We start from the raw sequence: 16,871 nt of genomic DNA, 5'->3' as shown, positions 1-16,871 counted from the left end.
GCAGGCTGGGTCCCTGAGCTAGAAAGGAAAGTTGAAGGGTAATTTCCTTGTGTGGCTAAAACATCTCTTAAAAAGCTGAGCTGGGGGCTGGCCTGGTGGCATAGTGGTTAAGTTCACGTGCTCTGCTTTGGCGGCCGGGGGTTCACGGGTTCAGATCCTGGGTGTGGACCTATACGCCGCTCATCAAACCATGCTGTGGTGGTGTCCCTCATACAAAATAGAGGAAGATTGGCACAGATGTTAGCTCAGCAACAATCTTCCTCAAGCAAAAAGAGGAAGATTGGCAACAGATGTTAGCTCAGGGCCAATCTTCCTCACCAAAAAACAAAAAAAAGCTGAGCTGCAACTCAGATGAATTCTTCCAAGTTGTTGAACCAACGGTGCACAAAAACAAGCAGTAATGTTTCCTGAGCAGATGCCACAAGCCCAGCACCATGCTAAGCACTTCGTATGCATTATCTTATTTAATCCTCATGGGCCTTTAGGGTAGGTATTGTTATTTTTCTCATTTTACAGGCAAGGAAACAGAAGCATAGAGAGCTCAGGTCATTGGTTCTGGTCCCACAGCTGGCAGGGAGGGAAGCCAGGGTTGGCACCCAGGCAGGCTGCCTACAGAGCCCATTCTCTTAACCACGTCTCCCTGGCCACAGAGCTCTGCTGTCGCTGGGCTGCTTCCAGGAACCAGGGCTTGGTGGGTAATGAGTGAGGCTGGAGGGATGCAGACCCTGGTGGGATGGACCAGAGGGCACAGGCTTGGCATAGAGGGGCAGCCCTGCCTCAGACCGGCAGGGTTGCCACTGGCACTGCAGCCCACTGTGGTCAGATGATCCACTTCCTTTTTATAGGAAGCTGGACGTCCAGAGTTTTTTCAAAAGTGAAATCTCTATTTTTTTTTAAACATTGACAACTAATTAAAAAATTTATAATCACTGGGGAGGGTGGGATGGCAAACAGAACACATCTGTGGTTAGGTGGGGCCACAGGCTTCCAGTGTGTCTTCTGGCAGTTTCTTTCCTTTAACAGGTGACTGTTATGTTTATGTAGAATTCCTTACTAAAGGCAGGAAGGATCACTCTCCACGGGTACCCCTCCCAGCAAGTGATGATACTTTACCATGCAGGGTGTTTCTTTCTGGAGAGCTATAATGAAATCTTTCAGTCTAACCATATTCCATGAATATCATTATCCCCCTCTCTCCTCCTTCCGGCCCTCCCTTCCTCGCTCCGTCCTTCCTCCCTCACTCTGTCTTCCCCGTCAGATAATTTCCCATAGATATTAGTAAGTTCTGGGTAGAGAAATCAAAAGGAAGCTAACAGTCCAGGAAAGGGTCTCTAGGCAAAGAAAGAGTGGAATTTGGGGACTGGACTTAGTCAGTGATGAATGATGCTTATCACGCATGAAATGAAACCCGCCCGGTGCCCTGGGCTCTCCCGGGCTGTGAGGACCTCGTGCTGCCAGAGGGAGGACCACACTGCACGTAATACTTCAAAACGCTTTCTCGCAGCCTTGTACTTGATGCCTGCGTTTAGTCCTCCTCCTCCTCTTAAATACTCAGGGAATAATAGTAAACTAATAACTAACACTTTGATGGACGGTGACAATTTTTATGACACACTTTATTTTATCTCAGCTGCTACAACAGTCTTGGGAGACAGGCAAACGTGTGTAGAACCCCCTCTTTGAGGCTTTATAAAGTAGCAGTGTTCTCTTCCTCTTCTTTCCTCCATTCCACAAGAGAGCAGTGGCCATGGAGCGTTGAAACCCAGGGTGCAGGGAGCCCCCAGCTCCCCCAGGCCTTCCCTTACGTGCTGCCCTCACTCCGCACCTGGCGGCTGCAGAGCCCCCGACTGAGGTGCCCACCTCCCTGAAAATCCTGCTCCTGGGGGATGCAGAGTGGGCATGGGAAAGGCCCTCAAGTGATGGGTGGACAGCCTCCTCCCCATGCCTACCCCCGCCGCCTGCCACCCTGAGCTATTGTTCCCAAAGCTGGGCAGAAAATAGCTCCCTAGAGGGAATTATTTCGTGTCTGTTAAACTTCAATCCTGGGCTCCTGAAGAGCCTGGCTGCAGAGCTGTTCTTCAGGTCATGGGGAGTTCTGGGAGAAGTTGGGATGGGGAGCAGCAGGGGGAGGGGCTGCCACCTCCCCCCAGGGGCAGTGATGGGCCACAGCCACCAGCCTCCTCCGCTAGAATGCTGCCCACTGGGCCACCTGACTGACTGGCAGCCACTCCAGCAGACAGAGGGGAGCCTGCCCAGCCAGCTGGAGCAGTTTCACTCACAGCTCATTTAACTGAGCACAGGCTCTGAGCTGGGCCATCAGATTCCTTCTCTGGGGATGTTTGCCTCTGCTGGGAAGAGTGTTGAGTGAAGGGAGGAGAAATTCTGTTGCCTGGTGCGCATGCCCAGGTGGGCAGCAGGCCTGGCTCACGGCAGCCCTGGGAGGAGCCTCAGCTGACTGCTGGGGAGAGAAAGAGGTGGTTCCTCTGGAGACCCTGGTGTGGCTCCTCCTGTGCTCTGAGGCAGCACTGAAAGCTGCTCTGTGCATCAAATCTGTTCCTCCTTTGCCCCTGGATACCAAGGAAAAACCAGGAGGAGGAAGGTGGCCAAAGGGTGGGGCTGAAGGAGGAGGCTTGGAGTTTGGAGAAGGCTCATGGGTTGGGACAAAGGCAGCTATTTCCTACCACTTTGTGGCCCTAAGGAAGAATCTTCCAGACGGATTAGGACGTTTTGGCCTGAAATGTTGAAACAAGAAGATTATCTTCAATTATAGCTCCAAGGGGAAGGCTGGGCTTGTGTTACGACAGCCAGCTGTGAGTGTGACGTCCATACTCAGGGTTTGGGCTGGCATGTGCCCACACGTGTAGGGGACTTCCCACACACGTCCACAGTGCAGGTTGTTTGTGACCATTGTTTCACAAACGACACGTTTGTGGTTGATACCCTTCCTTAGAGCGATTCCTGGCAACAAGGAAGTGACCTTGTTGACTGGGAAAGAGCAGAGAGCCGAGTGGACAATGGAGGCAGGTCTACGGATCTGTTGGCTGCGTGGTAACTCAGCTCTCCCCGTGCCCAGCAACCATATCTGGCTGCCCTGGAAAGACTGATACCCCAAACAGGTCTTTGAAATGAGTACGATCCTTTGGCTCATCTCTTCCTGGTGCCCCTCTCTCTCCAGCCATCGGGACTAGTTTCTCTGCCTCCGACATGCCCTTTCCCTTTTGCGTTGTAGCCTTTGCACACATGCTGTTATCTGCTTGGAATCCTCATCACCCTTCTTACCACCGTCATATTAAATTACCATCCTTCTTGTCTCAGTTGAAAGGGTGAGAAGTGCCCTCCTCTGAAGGGCCTGCTCTGGCTCACTGACACAGGCCGGTTGCCTGCCCTCCCATGCGCTCCCGTCACACCTGTGCTTACTTGCATCATAGCACAGATTGTACCCAGCTGTACATTCCTCTCTGTCTTCCCCAGTAGACTGTAAGCTTCAAGAGGGCAGGGTCTATGTCTTGCTCACCATTGTGTCTCTGACATCTAGTACAGGGCTTGCCATGTAGTAGAAAGTGCTTAAAACCAGGCAAGGATAACCATCAAAGATAAGGTATCAGAGGCCAGAACGAATGCCCACCACAGTGTGAGGCCAAGAAGAAATGCTGCAGCCTCCCAGGCACTCCAAGGGAGTCCCCAAGAAGAAATCTATACAGAAGGATGGCTGGAACCCTGACCAAACAGAAGCTCTGGAAAAGCTCTTGGGGGGAAATCATTCTAATCAGGAACAGAGGTGCAGCCGGTGTCACCTTGGGGTGACTGCTCTGCCCTCCAAGGAGAATGGAACCTGCCCTCTTGGCCAGGCCCTGAGAACTTCATGAATATGTGAGAAGTGTCCACCTCCTCACTGATTACCCAGAAGATTGAGAGGATGTCTTTGCGTCAGTCAGCTCCTTTTGGGACTGGAACTGCCTGGTAGAGACTTATCCTAGCCCTGCCCATCTCAGAGGACCTGGGGATCCTTCCCTGATTCTGACACAGGCCTCAGAGTCTATCCTAGGATAAGTGAATGGCCTTCCAAGGCCTCCAAGAGGTGGGAGCAACCAGAAATCCAGGCCCACTGAGTCAGAGCCAGCCCAGTATTGGGGTTAGGGGCCACAGCAGGCCACCCTCCTGCCAGGGCAGCCCTCACTGCTACTCCTAGCTCCAATCCCCAGGCCCCCCACCTCAGCCTTTCCCAGCTCTCTGCCTTCTGCTGCATGTGCTGGTGGGCGGGAGTGGGGTGAGGTTGCCCTGATAATGGACAGGGGGTATCACGGGGCTGCTGAGTTTCAGGTCCCACTACGGGAAGAACAGATGCGTGACAGATGGGTGACAAGCACTAGATGACAGAGGAGGTAGGAGAGAGATGGTGCTAGGTTAGAGGGGAAAGGAAGGATGATGAGCAGAAGGGGTTAGTAATCAGTGTCTCCTTGGGAGCCGCGGCCCTTATCTTCCTTGCAGAGGAAATGTCCAGATGTGTGACTCAGCTTCTTTGCTGTTGGGGAGAGATTCGACTGACCCATTCCTCCCCATCTGGAGCAGCTAGTTTTTGGAAGCCACAGCCAATGAGTGGGGTGGTCAGTTTTTCCCCAGTTCAGCAGAAATGTGGGTTTCTGGACAATGTTTGTTTGGGGTGGAGCATTTGGGACAGAAGGCAGGCTTCCTGCCCTCCACAGCTCCTCTCTGGGACCTGCCAGTCTTCTCGTCTACCAGGCCTCGAACTCTCCAAGAGTTGTACTAACAACAGTTACAACCCTTACAATGAGAGGTAACTTCTATAAAGCTACCGTGTGCAGGGCACCGTGCTGAGTGCTACTCAGAGATCTTGGTCCCCAAGCAGCCCTGTGACCCAGGCACCATCATGTTCCTCTTTGTAGATGAGGACGCAGGTGGGCTTTGGAGGAAGCTGGATGGTAGTTAGGTAGCCAAGGGTGTGAGTCTGGCCAAGGTGGTTGTGGAGGTCAGCAAGGGATCTGATGCCAATGATCCCCAATATCTTGGAGGTGGCAGGACCTGGGTGGGGTACGACCTTTCAGTACAGGAAGAGTCTGAGTGATTCAGAGATCATGTTGGTCCCAGAAGGAAAATAAGGCAAGGAAGGCTGGCCATGGTGGCCTGGGGTGAGGTGGGCCTCAAAGCCATGTGTCTGAGCAGAGATGGACTCGGGCCTCTGTGGACTTGGGCTGGGGGCCCAGCCCTAAGAAAGACGCTTAGCCTGAGAGAGGCCCCCAGGGGCAGTGAAAACTGGGCTTGGCAGACACTTGGGAGAAAGAAGGAGCTCTCTCCTGTCGTCCTGAGGCCATCGGGTTTTTTTGAAAATCCCACTTAGAAACTGGCTGCAACAGCAATAGCAGGAGCTCAGGTCTCCCCAGAGTTGGGCTATACCCGCTCTCTCTGTATTCTTGGTGCTGTCCCTTTGGGCTGCCTCAGTTTCTATTCCTTGGTCTCCAAGTCACTGGACAAAGAACCTCCATGTCCCATCAACTGTGGGCTGTAGCAGATACCCTAGGGAAGCACCCCTATCCTCGTATCCCAGGAAAGCCACCCAGAGGAGGGAGAGAGAGCAGGCCAGGCATATCCCACTTCCCTCCAAAATACTCCCTGATGGTCTTGAGACCTTGTCCATCTCTTTAGGCCATGGAGTCTGGAGCCGGGAGCTGGAGTGGGTCAGGCAGGAGTGAGTCAGTAACCCTCACCCACCTCTTTGTTTCTCTGAATTGCTTGTAAGGATGAAGTCACTGTTGGGTGATCCCACTGTAATCTACATCAGAGCCTCCTGCGTGGCCTCGCCACAACTCCCCTCCTCTGAAGAAGGAAATTCCCCCCTCCTCCCATGGCCCGTTTTCTCTCCAGCTCTGTCCCCCTGGAAGCTGTGCAAGCTGGTGAGGAGAAGTCTTAGGACTGGGCCAGGGTGGCAGTGGAGAAGCGTTCTCCCTTGTTGTGTGCCCTTGGACGAGTCACTTCCTCTCTGATGGCCTCGATTTCTTCAGCTGTAAAACCAGAGAGATTGGGCTGCAGCTTGTGAATGGGCGGGTTCCCTCTGCTTCATCAGCCACTGTCGCTGCCCACGCTTTCTGGCAGTGACAGGGCATGGCCTGCCTGTTACCTGGAGAGCAGTAATCAACCCAGAAATCTTGTTGACAAAGCTGAGGGCAGAGTTTCCACTGGAAAAAAAGGCAGCTTGCAGGAATAATTGTTGTCGATAAGAAGTGGAAATATATCTAAGTAAGCTGTGCATCTCCTGCCCCACTGCCTGGGGCCTTGTGGGTTCCTGCCTCTGGGTTCTGCTCAGCTCCAAGAAGCTGCCCGTGCTCCCTAGAGTGACAGGACAGTCAACCAAGAAAGAATCTTGGTGAATGGCCCGTAGAGTGGGAGTTTGTAGCCTGGTTTCAATGGAGTGACCCACTAACTTTGACATTGTATGCGGTGTCAGTCCATGACCTTTATCAGGTTCTCAAAGGTGATGTCCAGTCACCGAAGGGTTAATTAAGAGGCACCTTCAGGGGTAAACTCCCTCCTGCAACTGTTGGGTCATCTGCTACTTAATTTCCCATGGTTCGGTCAGTAGTTAAATAGTTGGGTACACCTCACGGGTGTTCTTAGAGCTGCAGTGCTGGGGGCCAGCCTCCCCTGGAAACAACTGAACTGAACACGGAGGAGGCAGGCAGGCTTGGTGGAGCTCATACAGCCACCCAGTGCTCTTCCACAGAGCCCTTTTCACGGGCTGGAAACTGCTCTTTCCAGGTGAAAGCCACAGAGGCAGATGCTGTCTGCACTCACCACCTGCCTTAGTGCCCTTGTGGGAATCATGACCATTCCTGGCAAGTTTACCAGGTCTAAATGAAAATCCAATGTCGCCCAGGCTGAGCTTCCTCTGCTTCTCCCCTGCAACCTCATTCACATCACAGACATCGTAGATTTTTATATTTTTAATGGCAATTTTCTGGCAGATAAGGAATGGGCCCTTTTTTCTCATTTGTGGCCTCACCAACCTCTCCTCCACAGACCCTATGGGAATGGCCTAGAAGATTTATCTTAGGTTTGTCTTAGATGGCTGCAAAGAGCTGGTCTAGGACCAGTGATTGAAAGCTACAGGGGCTATTTGTGCATAATGAAGAACTTTCTAAGCATAGATCCATCCAAAGAAAATGGATTGCCGTGAGAGATAGCTCTCCAACAAGAAAAATATTCAAGGACAGGCTGGAAAACTGGCTAGAATCTTATTGTAGGGATTTAAGATGATTGGACTAGGTGGTGGTAAGTTTCCTTCCAATCCTGAGATATTCTGAGATCACTGGTATCTGTTGGTTTGACTTCGGACATTGTAGTCTGCAGGAGATCTTGTCCAACACTCTCACCCATATTTGAAATATGTGTGTGTGGAGGAGCTGGGGAGACGATGAGGGCAAGAACAAACTACTTGCCCTCACAAGTTCTATTTATACAGTGCACTTTCCTCTTCCCTTTCCCTCTTTTCCATTCTATTCGTCCTCAGCTTCTTCGGGGAGGTAATGCTGAGACTGTTCTGGAAAAAGAATGTGGATATATGTTGGGGATGGCAGAGAAGGAAGAGAGGGCATCACCTTAGCTGCCCATGATATTGCTGTGCCGAAGTTACACTAGAATAAAGAGATGACAAATAAAAAGTAAGGTAGGTCATACAGTGTTTTAAAACTCTGGGCAGAGTTGAAAGGATGATGAAGTGAAAACAGCAAGAAAAAGAAGCTCGTATGCAAGCCGATGTGCAGTTGTGGCTGGCGTACACATGCGCCTATCTGCTCCACGGAGAGCCCCACATGTGGCTGACTCTGTGTGTGCCAATTTTAGGAAGAAGAATTTTCTCCTTCTCTGCTGGGAAATCACTTGGCTTTCTGTTTCTCTCTAGAAGGAGGAGGAGCTTTGAGCCAATGTCAACAGTTTGAAAGCCCAGTTTTGATCACTCTAGTCCCAACCTGGCTGAGTGAGGTCCCCTCTCCTGGGCTCCCATTCTCCGTGGGGCCCATTAGGGGCCGCGATCACTCATCCCCTTCCTGGTCCTTAGCATCTGGGGGTGAGTGGGCCTCACCTGCACCAGCCTTATGTTGGGGCTCATCCGGTTACTGAGGGGGTCAGGAAGAAAGCTCAGTGAGGGAATCTCACTTTCTGAATGGTCTTAAGGCCTCACCATGATGGGGATTCTGGCCTTGCAGTTGCACACTTTCAGAGTTAGAAAAGACCTTAGAGGTCAGACGTCTTGTCCACTGTGTGTCCTCCCATAGTCACTGCCTTACCACCCTCAGGACTCCGAGGAGGGTCCAGTGAATGTGACGGAGTTAAACTGAGGCCAGCAGCACTTTGATCCTTGTCTTGCCAGGGCTCTGCCCAGGACCTGCCACAGCCACCACCCCACCAGACTGTCTTAGCCAAGACTCTGCCTGAGGATGCTCATTTCGTGGAAGCCCCTGAAAGATGGCATGCTTGTTATGTGAGCTCACAGGCAGACGTGTAGGAGAAGCAGTGGTTGTGGCTTCAATGACTGGAAGGAAACACATTACATCCTCATTTCTTGCTGAGGCAAGGTCAGGACTGGGGTCAGGCTCAGCCAGGGGTTTTGATGTGGGCTGCAGACCCCAGAGAAATGGATGCCAGGGGCTTTCTGGAGAGTTGAGCTCCTCCTCTGCTTCTTCAAGGCTCAGTGCTGGGGGCTTGGGAATTTCTAAAGCCGGGGCAAGAGGGGGTTGCTCTGGGGACAGCCCCAGCAAAAGCAGTGGGATGTTCTATGTACTCAGAACATGAATTGGGGGTGGGGTGGAGGATTGTATGACGTGGCAAAGGAGGGTGATATTAATCTTTTTTTTCCACTTGTCCTTTTGTTGCTCTGTTATCTTTGCCCCACTTTTCATGCCCTTGGACCCAAAGGCTCGATGGAGGATGATCTCTCCTAAAAGGACCACCGCATAGCACAGTGACATGGGGAGGAGAGGCCTGCCTGTTGAATGGGATTCTCCCTGATAGGAGGGGCTGGCTGGCAGAAAGGGGATCCTGGCTGAGGCCTGCCCTCCCTTGATCTTGGGAGCCTTGAAAGGGGAAGTGCCATAACGTTCTTCCATCATGAGCTGGGGATGGTTTTCTCCGTTGCTCCCTGACTTCGTGGAAGTGAAGGGCGTCCAGGGCTTAGGGTGGGGAAATGACTGAGGTAGTTCACTTAGGAAAGGCAGTGGAGCAGAGACTCTAAGCTCCCTTGGTTTAAATCCAGACCCCCAAAACAATCAACTTCTCTGTGCCTCAGTTTCCCCATGCCTAAACATGGATAATAACAGTACCCGCCTGTGAGGTTGTTGAGAGGATTAAGTGAGTGAGCGCACTGAAGAACTTGGAGCAGGGCCCAGCACAGAGCAATAGCATCTGCGTTGATGATTATCACCTGAAAGGGAGGAGTCAGGAGGCAAGGGAAGCACTTGGACATTGCAGTCAGCCTGTCCTCCTTTGGCCCCAGCACCATCATGGGACCCTGCGCAAGTCACTCAAAGTGCTCTGGACCTCGGTTTTGCCCTCTGTGAAGTGGGACTGCTCCTTGCCTCACAGGACTGTTGTGAGATGCTGTATGTGGAGCTCAGCAGGCTGCACACAGTCAGTGCTCCATACACCATTTTTGAAGCTCACAGGTGGTGGTCTACCTGGATCTCAAGTCTGACTTCCGAAGATCTTAGGGGTTGAGGACAGGAAAGCAGTGGTCCTTTCTGTATCCACTTGGCCCTCACCTTAGTCTTCCTGAGGAACAAGCAGGGAGTCTGGGAAATTGATAAGGCCATGGGGTAGAATCCAGAAGAGCATGGGCAGCTGGAGGCCCTGGGCAGTACAAGCAGAGTGAGCAAAGGCCAGCCTGGCTTGGGGGTAAGTGGCAACATGTCTGTCCCCTGCAGGTACACCTGCTCCAACCATGGTCCTGGGGAGTGGGCCAGCATAGCTCAGATTGTCTCAGCTCATCGTCCACCAGCATTTTCCTCAGCTGTTCCTCGCAGGCTGCCAGTGTCCAAGAGGGTGGCAAATGGGCTCACTGGGCTGGCAGTCCTAGGTCTGGGCCCAGGTCTTAGAAACCCATTGGTCTCTCCCCTTCCCTGCCTAGTCAAGCCACTGGGAGGCAGAGAAACAAAGGCTGGGGGTCGGGACCTTCCCCATCTGCAGTTTGGCTTAAAGGCGTTTGCCAGGGTTCAAGGTCAGACACCTGCATATCTATTATCTTCCCAGCCACCTCCTGTTGGCATCCGTGAAGGGAGGAAGGGTGTGTATGGGTGTCTGTCTGTCTGTCTCTATGGATAGACAAGAAGGGCTAGCTGTGGGTAGAAGTGAGGAGGGTGGAATTCTTGGTGATCCATCATGCCACTAAGACTCAGAGTCTGGGCACCAGAGTCAGCCCACCTTCAGCCTTCGCTGAGGCCGGGGGTGTTGAGCATGTCTGGGGAAGAGCTAAAAGTGGCAGAAAACATCCTGTTTGAAAGCTGTGCATTGCTGTATTTAACCCCTGCAGCACTTGCTCCGCCTACACTCAGTCTCCACCGACGGGAGATCCCAGACACCTTGTCTTTGAAGCCAGCCCAAGAGGCCAGGCCCTGGGCTGCCATCCCAGCCTGCGCCAGCCCCAGCTCCTCTGCAGTCCTGCTTGGGGCGCTGGTCTCCTTCCCCTCCTCAGCAGCATGCCAGGCTGCCTTCTGGGTCTGCTTCTCCGAGCATCCCTAAAATGTAGGGTGGGGGCCGTGGAAGCAGCAGAGCTCCCTCAGAAAGAAGCCCTTCCTCCCTCCTCACACCCTCCGCTGTGGAAGGAGAAGGGGAACCCACAGCAGGGAGGCTGTTTCCTTTTGCCACGTGCTGGTGGCTGCGCTCACCCCTTCCCATTGCTTCTTGCTACTCCCTGCCTTAAGGGTGGGCTGTTCCTGGCTGCAGCGAGGCTCCCGCCCCTCACCCCTGCCAGCGATGACATGGCACACCTGCCCCCAACAAGCCACTTCTGTCACGTTTTCAGTCCCTGATCTGAGGATTAAAGTCCCTAGAAGGAGCTGCTTGTACCTGCTTGTCGAGCTCATAGAGGACTGGCTATGGGGTCGGTGCTAATCTGTAGATAAAATGTTTTTCCCTTTCCATTTCAGAGTCTTTTGGGTTGGACGTGTCTGTGAGACCTCACCGAAGGGCACCCCTGGACTCGACTTACCTGTCCCCTGCTCCTTCAGGTGCCTGTTCCCTCATCACCACAACCTCCCTGGCTTTCTGTTTTCCTGGGGCAGGGGTGGGCCTAGGAAGGTGATCTTACCCGGGCTCTGCAAAGGCAGGTCCTGTGTCAGCAGAATCCGCAGCAGCCTGGCAGCCCGCAGCTGAGACCCAGAGCCCTGCTGGAGTTGGGGTGGGAGCTCCGAGAAGAGCTCCAAGGGGAGGGCCTTGCTGACTCCCAGCCTGGGACCCCAGGGCACCGTCCAGCATCTTGATGTTTCCCGTCCACCTCTCACCTCCCCTTTCTCTCTCCTGTTCTCCACAGTCTCTGCCTGTCATTCCTGGGACGGCCAACTCTCAGGCCACAGATGCCTGGGCCTCTTCTCCACCTCTGGACTCTAGTCTTGGGCCCTAGCTCCTTGGGAGCAGCAGATAACCCCATGTAGGGCTGAGTTTTCTCTCAGTTCCCCTGAAATGGTCCTGTTCACTGTGGACCTCTGGCTGCTGGGTCCAGCCTTCTGTTTGGCCTAAGCCCATGCTCGGGCCCCCACTCCCGGGCCCAAGAGCCTTCCTGACATCAAGGCAGAACCTCACCCCATTGCAGGAAGGCGCTGTTGCCTCGCTATGGTGTCGTGTTGTTCCAACACCGTTGTCTCAAAACATCTCCAATGAGCCCATGTGATGCTGAACACCCACTGGACTGATTTGACTGACATTCCCCCCACCCCCACATCTGATTTCTCTTTTTTCCACCAAATCCACCGGATGTTTGGTCGCACAGATGATACAGACTCTGTGGCAACATCATGATGACTAGGAGTTGCAACATCCCAGCCGACCTGGGGTTAAGCCACAGCCTCCCAGACAGTTTCTCCTATGGCCCCACAATGGTATTGGGCCTCTGGGATCCCTGCCCGCATCTTGGATGTGTGCACCGCTCTAGAAGCCTGGCAGTCAGATGGGACTTGAGATAGGCCACGGGGACAATGCTGGCAAACCCACAGGCACTTTTTCTTTTCTTTTTAACTGTTTGAAAATTATAAAATGTTTTATATATACAGACAGGCAGATAAAACATAAAATAGTGTTTTAATAATGATAATGAGACTCCATATATCTACCACTCAAAGAAATAGAATATGGCTACTATGTTATGCCTCTGCACACCCCTGCCAATCTCATTCCCTGGAAGGTTTCTATTCATTATTCCTTTGTTCTTTTTTTTTCCCCAGGTGTTTCTCTCTCTGTGCATATGTGTACATATAAACATTATAGTTTAGCAAGTATCAGTCTAGCTATGATTGGGATGGACCCTAGTGCCACTCTTGTTACATTAAAGTTCCCAGGAAAAGAAAAGCTGAGAGAGAAAGTCTGTCTGTGAGCAGAGTCCCCTCTACCCCTTTGGGACTGACAATATCTGTCCTAATCTGTCCCACCTCCTTCCTTTGGCTTGAAGCTCTGTGTGGAATTTTTTTTTTAATTATTTGTTTTGTGCATTTTGGGATCGTGGTTGCTAGAAGTACCTCAGTGTTTGGGCTTCTCTGGCCTGGTTTGTAAAGAGAGTGATGATAACAGGACTCACCTCATTGGGGTGATAGGAAGATGAACTGAGATGAGATTCTACTCTGCTTTGATATGCAAAACCCTGGCTTCGAGGTCTTGGGGCTACTCATTGAAGAGAAGCTCAGAACATCCCCAAATCTACCTCTCTTGCTATGGGGTGGGAGGACATGGTGCCCCGGGATGGGCAGGAGTGGGTGCTCGCCCCTCATACTGGCTTTCTTCTTTTTCTTCTGACCTGACGGACCTTCCTGTCCTGGGGCCAAGGAGCCCCTTAAACTTGTAATGACCCTTGTGAGGACTCAGATAAAACTGCGAGGCAGCAAGGTCTGACACTATTTGAGGGGCCCTGAGGAACCCCAGAAGCAGCTCTGAGCCTGACAGCGGTCGGGATCAGCGGTGGCGACTGAGGGCCCGATGGGCCTGATGGGAGGGTAAAGTCAGCTGCTCCCTGAGAAGGACTTCCTGAAGCTGTTACATTTTGTTCTCTCTCTGCTTCCCTTTCCTTAAGCGTGAAATCTATCTCTAGGTGATGATTGTGCCCGTTGACAAAACCATCTCTGAAAACAAAATCAGTTAATTGTGTATGACTCACATTACTCAGAAGGATGTGCAGGACAATGTGTTAAATTTGTATTGCAAAAAAAGAAGAGGGAAAATATTTTGATGAGCTTGATACCATGACAGCAGGGCCCAAAGCCTGTCAGTCCTGAGCCACGTGGCTGCGAGGAGCCGCAACTGCAATGACAGATCTCATTTGGGCCTGTGATCTGTTCTTTTCCCCTTGCCCTCAAGAAAAGAGGGGCTGAGGGTTTCGCTCTGCATGTGAGGCTATTGGAGGGCTCCCCCTTTTCTCTTGGGGGTGTTGCTGGACAAGATAGGGGTGTCTGAGCTGCTGCAGATCTGCTCCTGAGTGGTGTGTGAATGGTCTTTCATGTAATCCTTCCTCACACCCAAGAAAGTAAAACGCCGTTGGTTCTTCAGTGGGGTACAGAGAGGCTGAACCTCACCTGAAGGAGCTGGCTCGTCTGCGGCAGATGCAGCCTTTGAACCCAGGCAGTTTGATTCCAAGCCAGGCTAAGAGCAGCTTCACCATAGTGCGCCCCACAGAGTCCCTTCAGCTGTGGGTAAGGGAGCTCTGCTTCTGCTCAGGGCCAGTGGAGTGTCAGGAGGGTGAGCTGGGGTACAGAGAGCCATGAAGTGAGGGCACCAAAGAAATCCTGCTCGGGCCTGGGCCCTGGGGAGCTGCCCAGCTTCACTGAACTCCCGGGAGATGCGGGTGGAGATGTGCAAAGGATGCCAGATGGCCCTGGCACTGACTCCAGCTCTGGCCATGACCTGCCTGCTGTCCTTGCAGGGATGGAGGCGATGGCAGCCAGCACTTCCCTGCCTGACCCTGGTGACTTTGACCGGAATGTGCCCCGGATCTGTGGGGTGTGCGGAGACCGAGCCACAGGCTTTCATTTCAATGCTATGACCTGCGAAGGCTGCAAAGGTTTCTTCAGGTGAGTCCTCCCCAAGGGCGAGGGGAAGGAGAGGAAACAAGGTTTTCCATAAAGAGGAGCCCTGCATTTTCCATGTCTCCTTCTTCACCATGCCCATGGAACATGCCAGCATGCTCACAGCCACTGGGAGCGACAGCGTCTTGGTGAGGGGTATCTTCTTTCTCCTCTCCCCTCAGCTCCAGCTGTGTCCTCTGACCTTCTCAGAAATTGCTTTTCTGACCTTGCTAGGTAGGTCCCCATCTTTCCATTACCCGTTTACCCACCGCCCCCTGCACTAACCCATGTGTCTGCCCTTCCGGAATAAACCTCCTAACCGGTTGATGATCGCAGCTTCCTGATCTAAGAGACAAGCATGTCCTTGGAGAAGCCCAAGAATTTGGCCTCAGAGCTTGCCCTCCCCTCCAGATCAAACCATTCCTTGGAACAAGGAAACCTGCATCCCTGGTTGGGCCTCCATCCTTGATCTGTGTGCGTGTCCTCACGCAGATTAGAAAGCCGACCTCAGAATCCTCAGGTGTGTCAGTAATGCACCAGCTTTCTGGTTGGTCAGGGCCAGTTTCTCTACCAGCTGCCTCTTCTCTTCTCCTGTGAGCCCAGCATTGCAAGTGCAAAGAGTATGGGAAAGAACTGGAAAGGCCAAATGAAGGATGTTCCCATCCAGAGTCAGGGAGGGAGGATGGGAAAGTGATAGATTGCAGGTTGGGATGGGAACCATGAGAAATTAGCATTTGGCATATATTGAAGAGACAGAGAAAGAGAGAAAGAGAAGCCTAGAAGAAGGCAGCCAAAAGAGAGCTTCTGTGTAATAGTCTTGATTGGAGGTGAGGAAAGGGAAGGACAGAACGTTAGCCATTAGAGACGAGAGAGAGAATCAAGTCCAGAACAAGGACACAGAGATGGGCCTGGTTCCCTGAACTGAAGGGCTCACCAGCTTTGAGGACAGAGCGAATCAGAGGCCTCAGGACTACCTCCCAGCTCAGGAACTCCCGGGTTCTATAAGGCAGGCTCCTGACGCACCTGCCCTCTGCCCCGATGAGCAGGCCGGGGAGTTTCATTGCCCTGAGCAATCACTGAGTAGCAGGGCATCTGTGGATGCTGAATGCACGTTTGGCCAGGCCCCAATTGCTTGCTTGGCTTCCCGGCAGACTGCTCCCCAGCTTGGGGAACCAGACCAGCAGCATCGCTGACTCTAGGTCCTGTTGCCACATCTCTCATTCCTCTGGCCTGAAGCCCACAGTTCCTTCAGGGTGGGCCTTCCAGAGCCCAAGCCCACCTTGGCCCTCTTCTGCCAGGGTCTGGGAATGGAGGAGCTGCCTTCTGAGTGATCATGGAGAAGGAGTCTGAGTGCACACATCAGGGCCTGCTTCCTCTCATCAAACCAATCCGAAAGGTGTGGGCTGTAGTGCTGGCTGTGTCATTAATTAACTGTATGTCGTTGCTCAAATCTCTTGACTTCTCTATGTTTCAGTTACCTCAACTAACCACATGGGTGTATTAATATATGGCCCTTCTAGAGTAGAGAGCTAATGTGAAGATTAATGAGATGACATATATAAAAGTGCTTTGAAAAACATGAAGCACAATGTAAATACATATTTTTGAGCTGAGCCTAATGGGTCAATACTGATGTCCTTAGTGGAACCCTGCCCTAATAAAATAAAGTCTCTCCGACCATTAACCCTCCTTTTGTTTTTTCTTTCACACGCACTCCCTCACCTGATTTTAATGAGCATCAATGATCCAGGCATTGGGCTAGGAGCTGACAATATGGAGACTCTCACCAAAGGTCACGTCTCACCAATCTGCAACCCAAAGGTCTCCAACAGCTCTTGGGACTGGTTGGCTAGTTGATGGACCCCCATCCCTACATTCCCTCTCTTCCCAGGCATCTACCCCTGGGTTCAGCTCTGGGAGATGGGACCCTTATGTGGCTGCTTGTTCGGTTAGGACGTATTGGAGGTCAGTTCCACATGAGAATAGCCTCAACACCTATGCACCTGTGCCTGCTGCCCTCGGACAAACCACTAGGCTCTGAATCCTTGGGAAGGGCATGTTAGGTATCTGGGTGGCAGGAATGGCATAGTTGCCATCTCTCACACTAGGTTTCCTCATGCTGTTGCTGGCTGATGGCCACAACCCTGCCTGCAAGGCCTCCCATTATGGGCACAGGTGCTTTTGTCTTGTTACCTTGTCCTCAGCCTGCCTTATGTCTTTACTGTCCCTGTCTTGATGACTGGGCCAGGCTGCACTTTCTGAAGAGCCAACATCCCTGTTGTTTTGCGGCTAGAATTTTGTCTGACACACACACAGTCGATCCTCATTATTCATGGATTCCATATTTGCAAATTTGCCCACTTGCTAAAATTTACTGTAATCCCCAAATCAATACTTGCAGCACTTTCATGATCATTCGTGGACATATGCAGAGTGGTGAAAAGTTGAGTCTCCTGATGCTCAAGCTGAGATCCAACCAGGTGACGTTCTGCCTTCTGTTTTAGCTCTCGTGCTATAAACAAGTGTCCTTTTTGCAGTCTATTTATAGCCACATTTTTTGCACTTTTATACTTTTTGATGAAGATCTCACTAAGATATCCCCAC

The 16,871-nt window shown here is 52.1% G+C and overlaps 1 protein-coding gene across 4 annotated transcripts in view; it reads left to right on the top strand.

The window, feature by feature from the left end:
- VDR (vitamin D receptor) overlaps positions 1–16,871 on the top strand; it is a 53,944-nt gene that overhangs the window by 8,276 nt on the left and 28,797 nt on the right. For 2 of the 4 annotated variants that reach the window (XM_044755915.2, XM_044755916.2), the window contains 2 exons: positions 11,151–11,231; positions 14,126–14,273. In XM_044755915.2, the coding sequence (XP_044611850.2) occupies positions 14,128–14,273 (146 nt within the window). In that variant the 5' untranslated portion in view covers positions 11,151–11,231; positions 14,126–14,127. The remainder of the gene's footprint in view (positions 1–11,150; positions 11,232–14,125; positions 14,274–16,871) is intronic. The other 2 variants (XM_070494299.1, XM_070494298.1) reach the window with 1 other exon arrangement.

Source organism: Equus asinus, chromosome 22 (assembly GCF_041296235.1).
Source record: "Equus asinus isolate D_3611 breed Donkey chromosome 22, EquAss-T2T_v2, whole genome shotgun sequence".
Lineage (NCBI taxonomy): Eukaryota > Metazoa > Chordata > Mammalia > Perissodactyla > Equidae > Equus > Equus asinus.
This window is presented reverse-complemented; position numbering and strand designations above follow the sequence as displayed.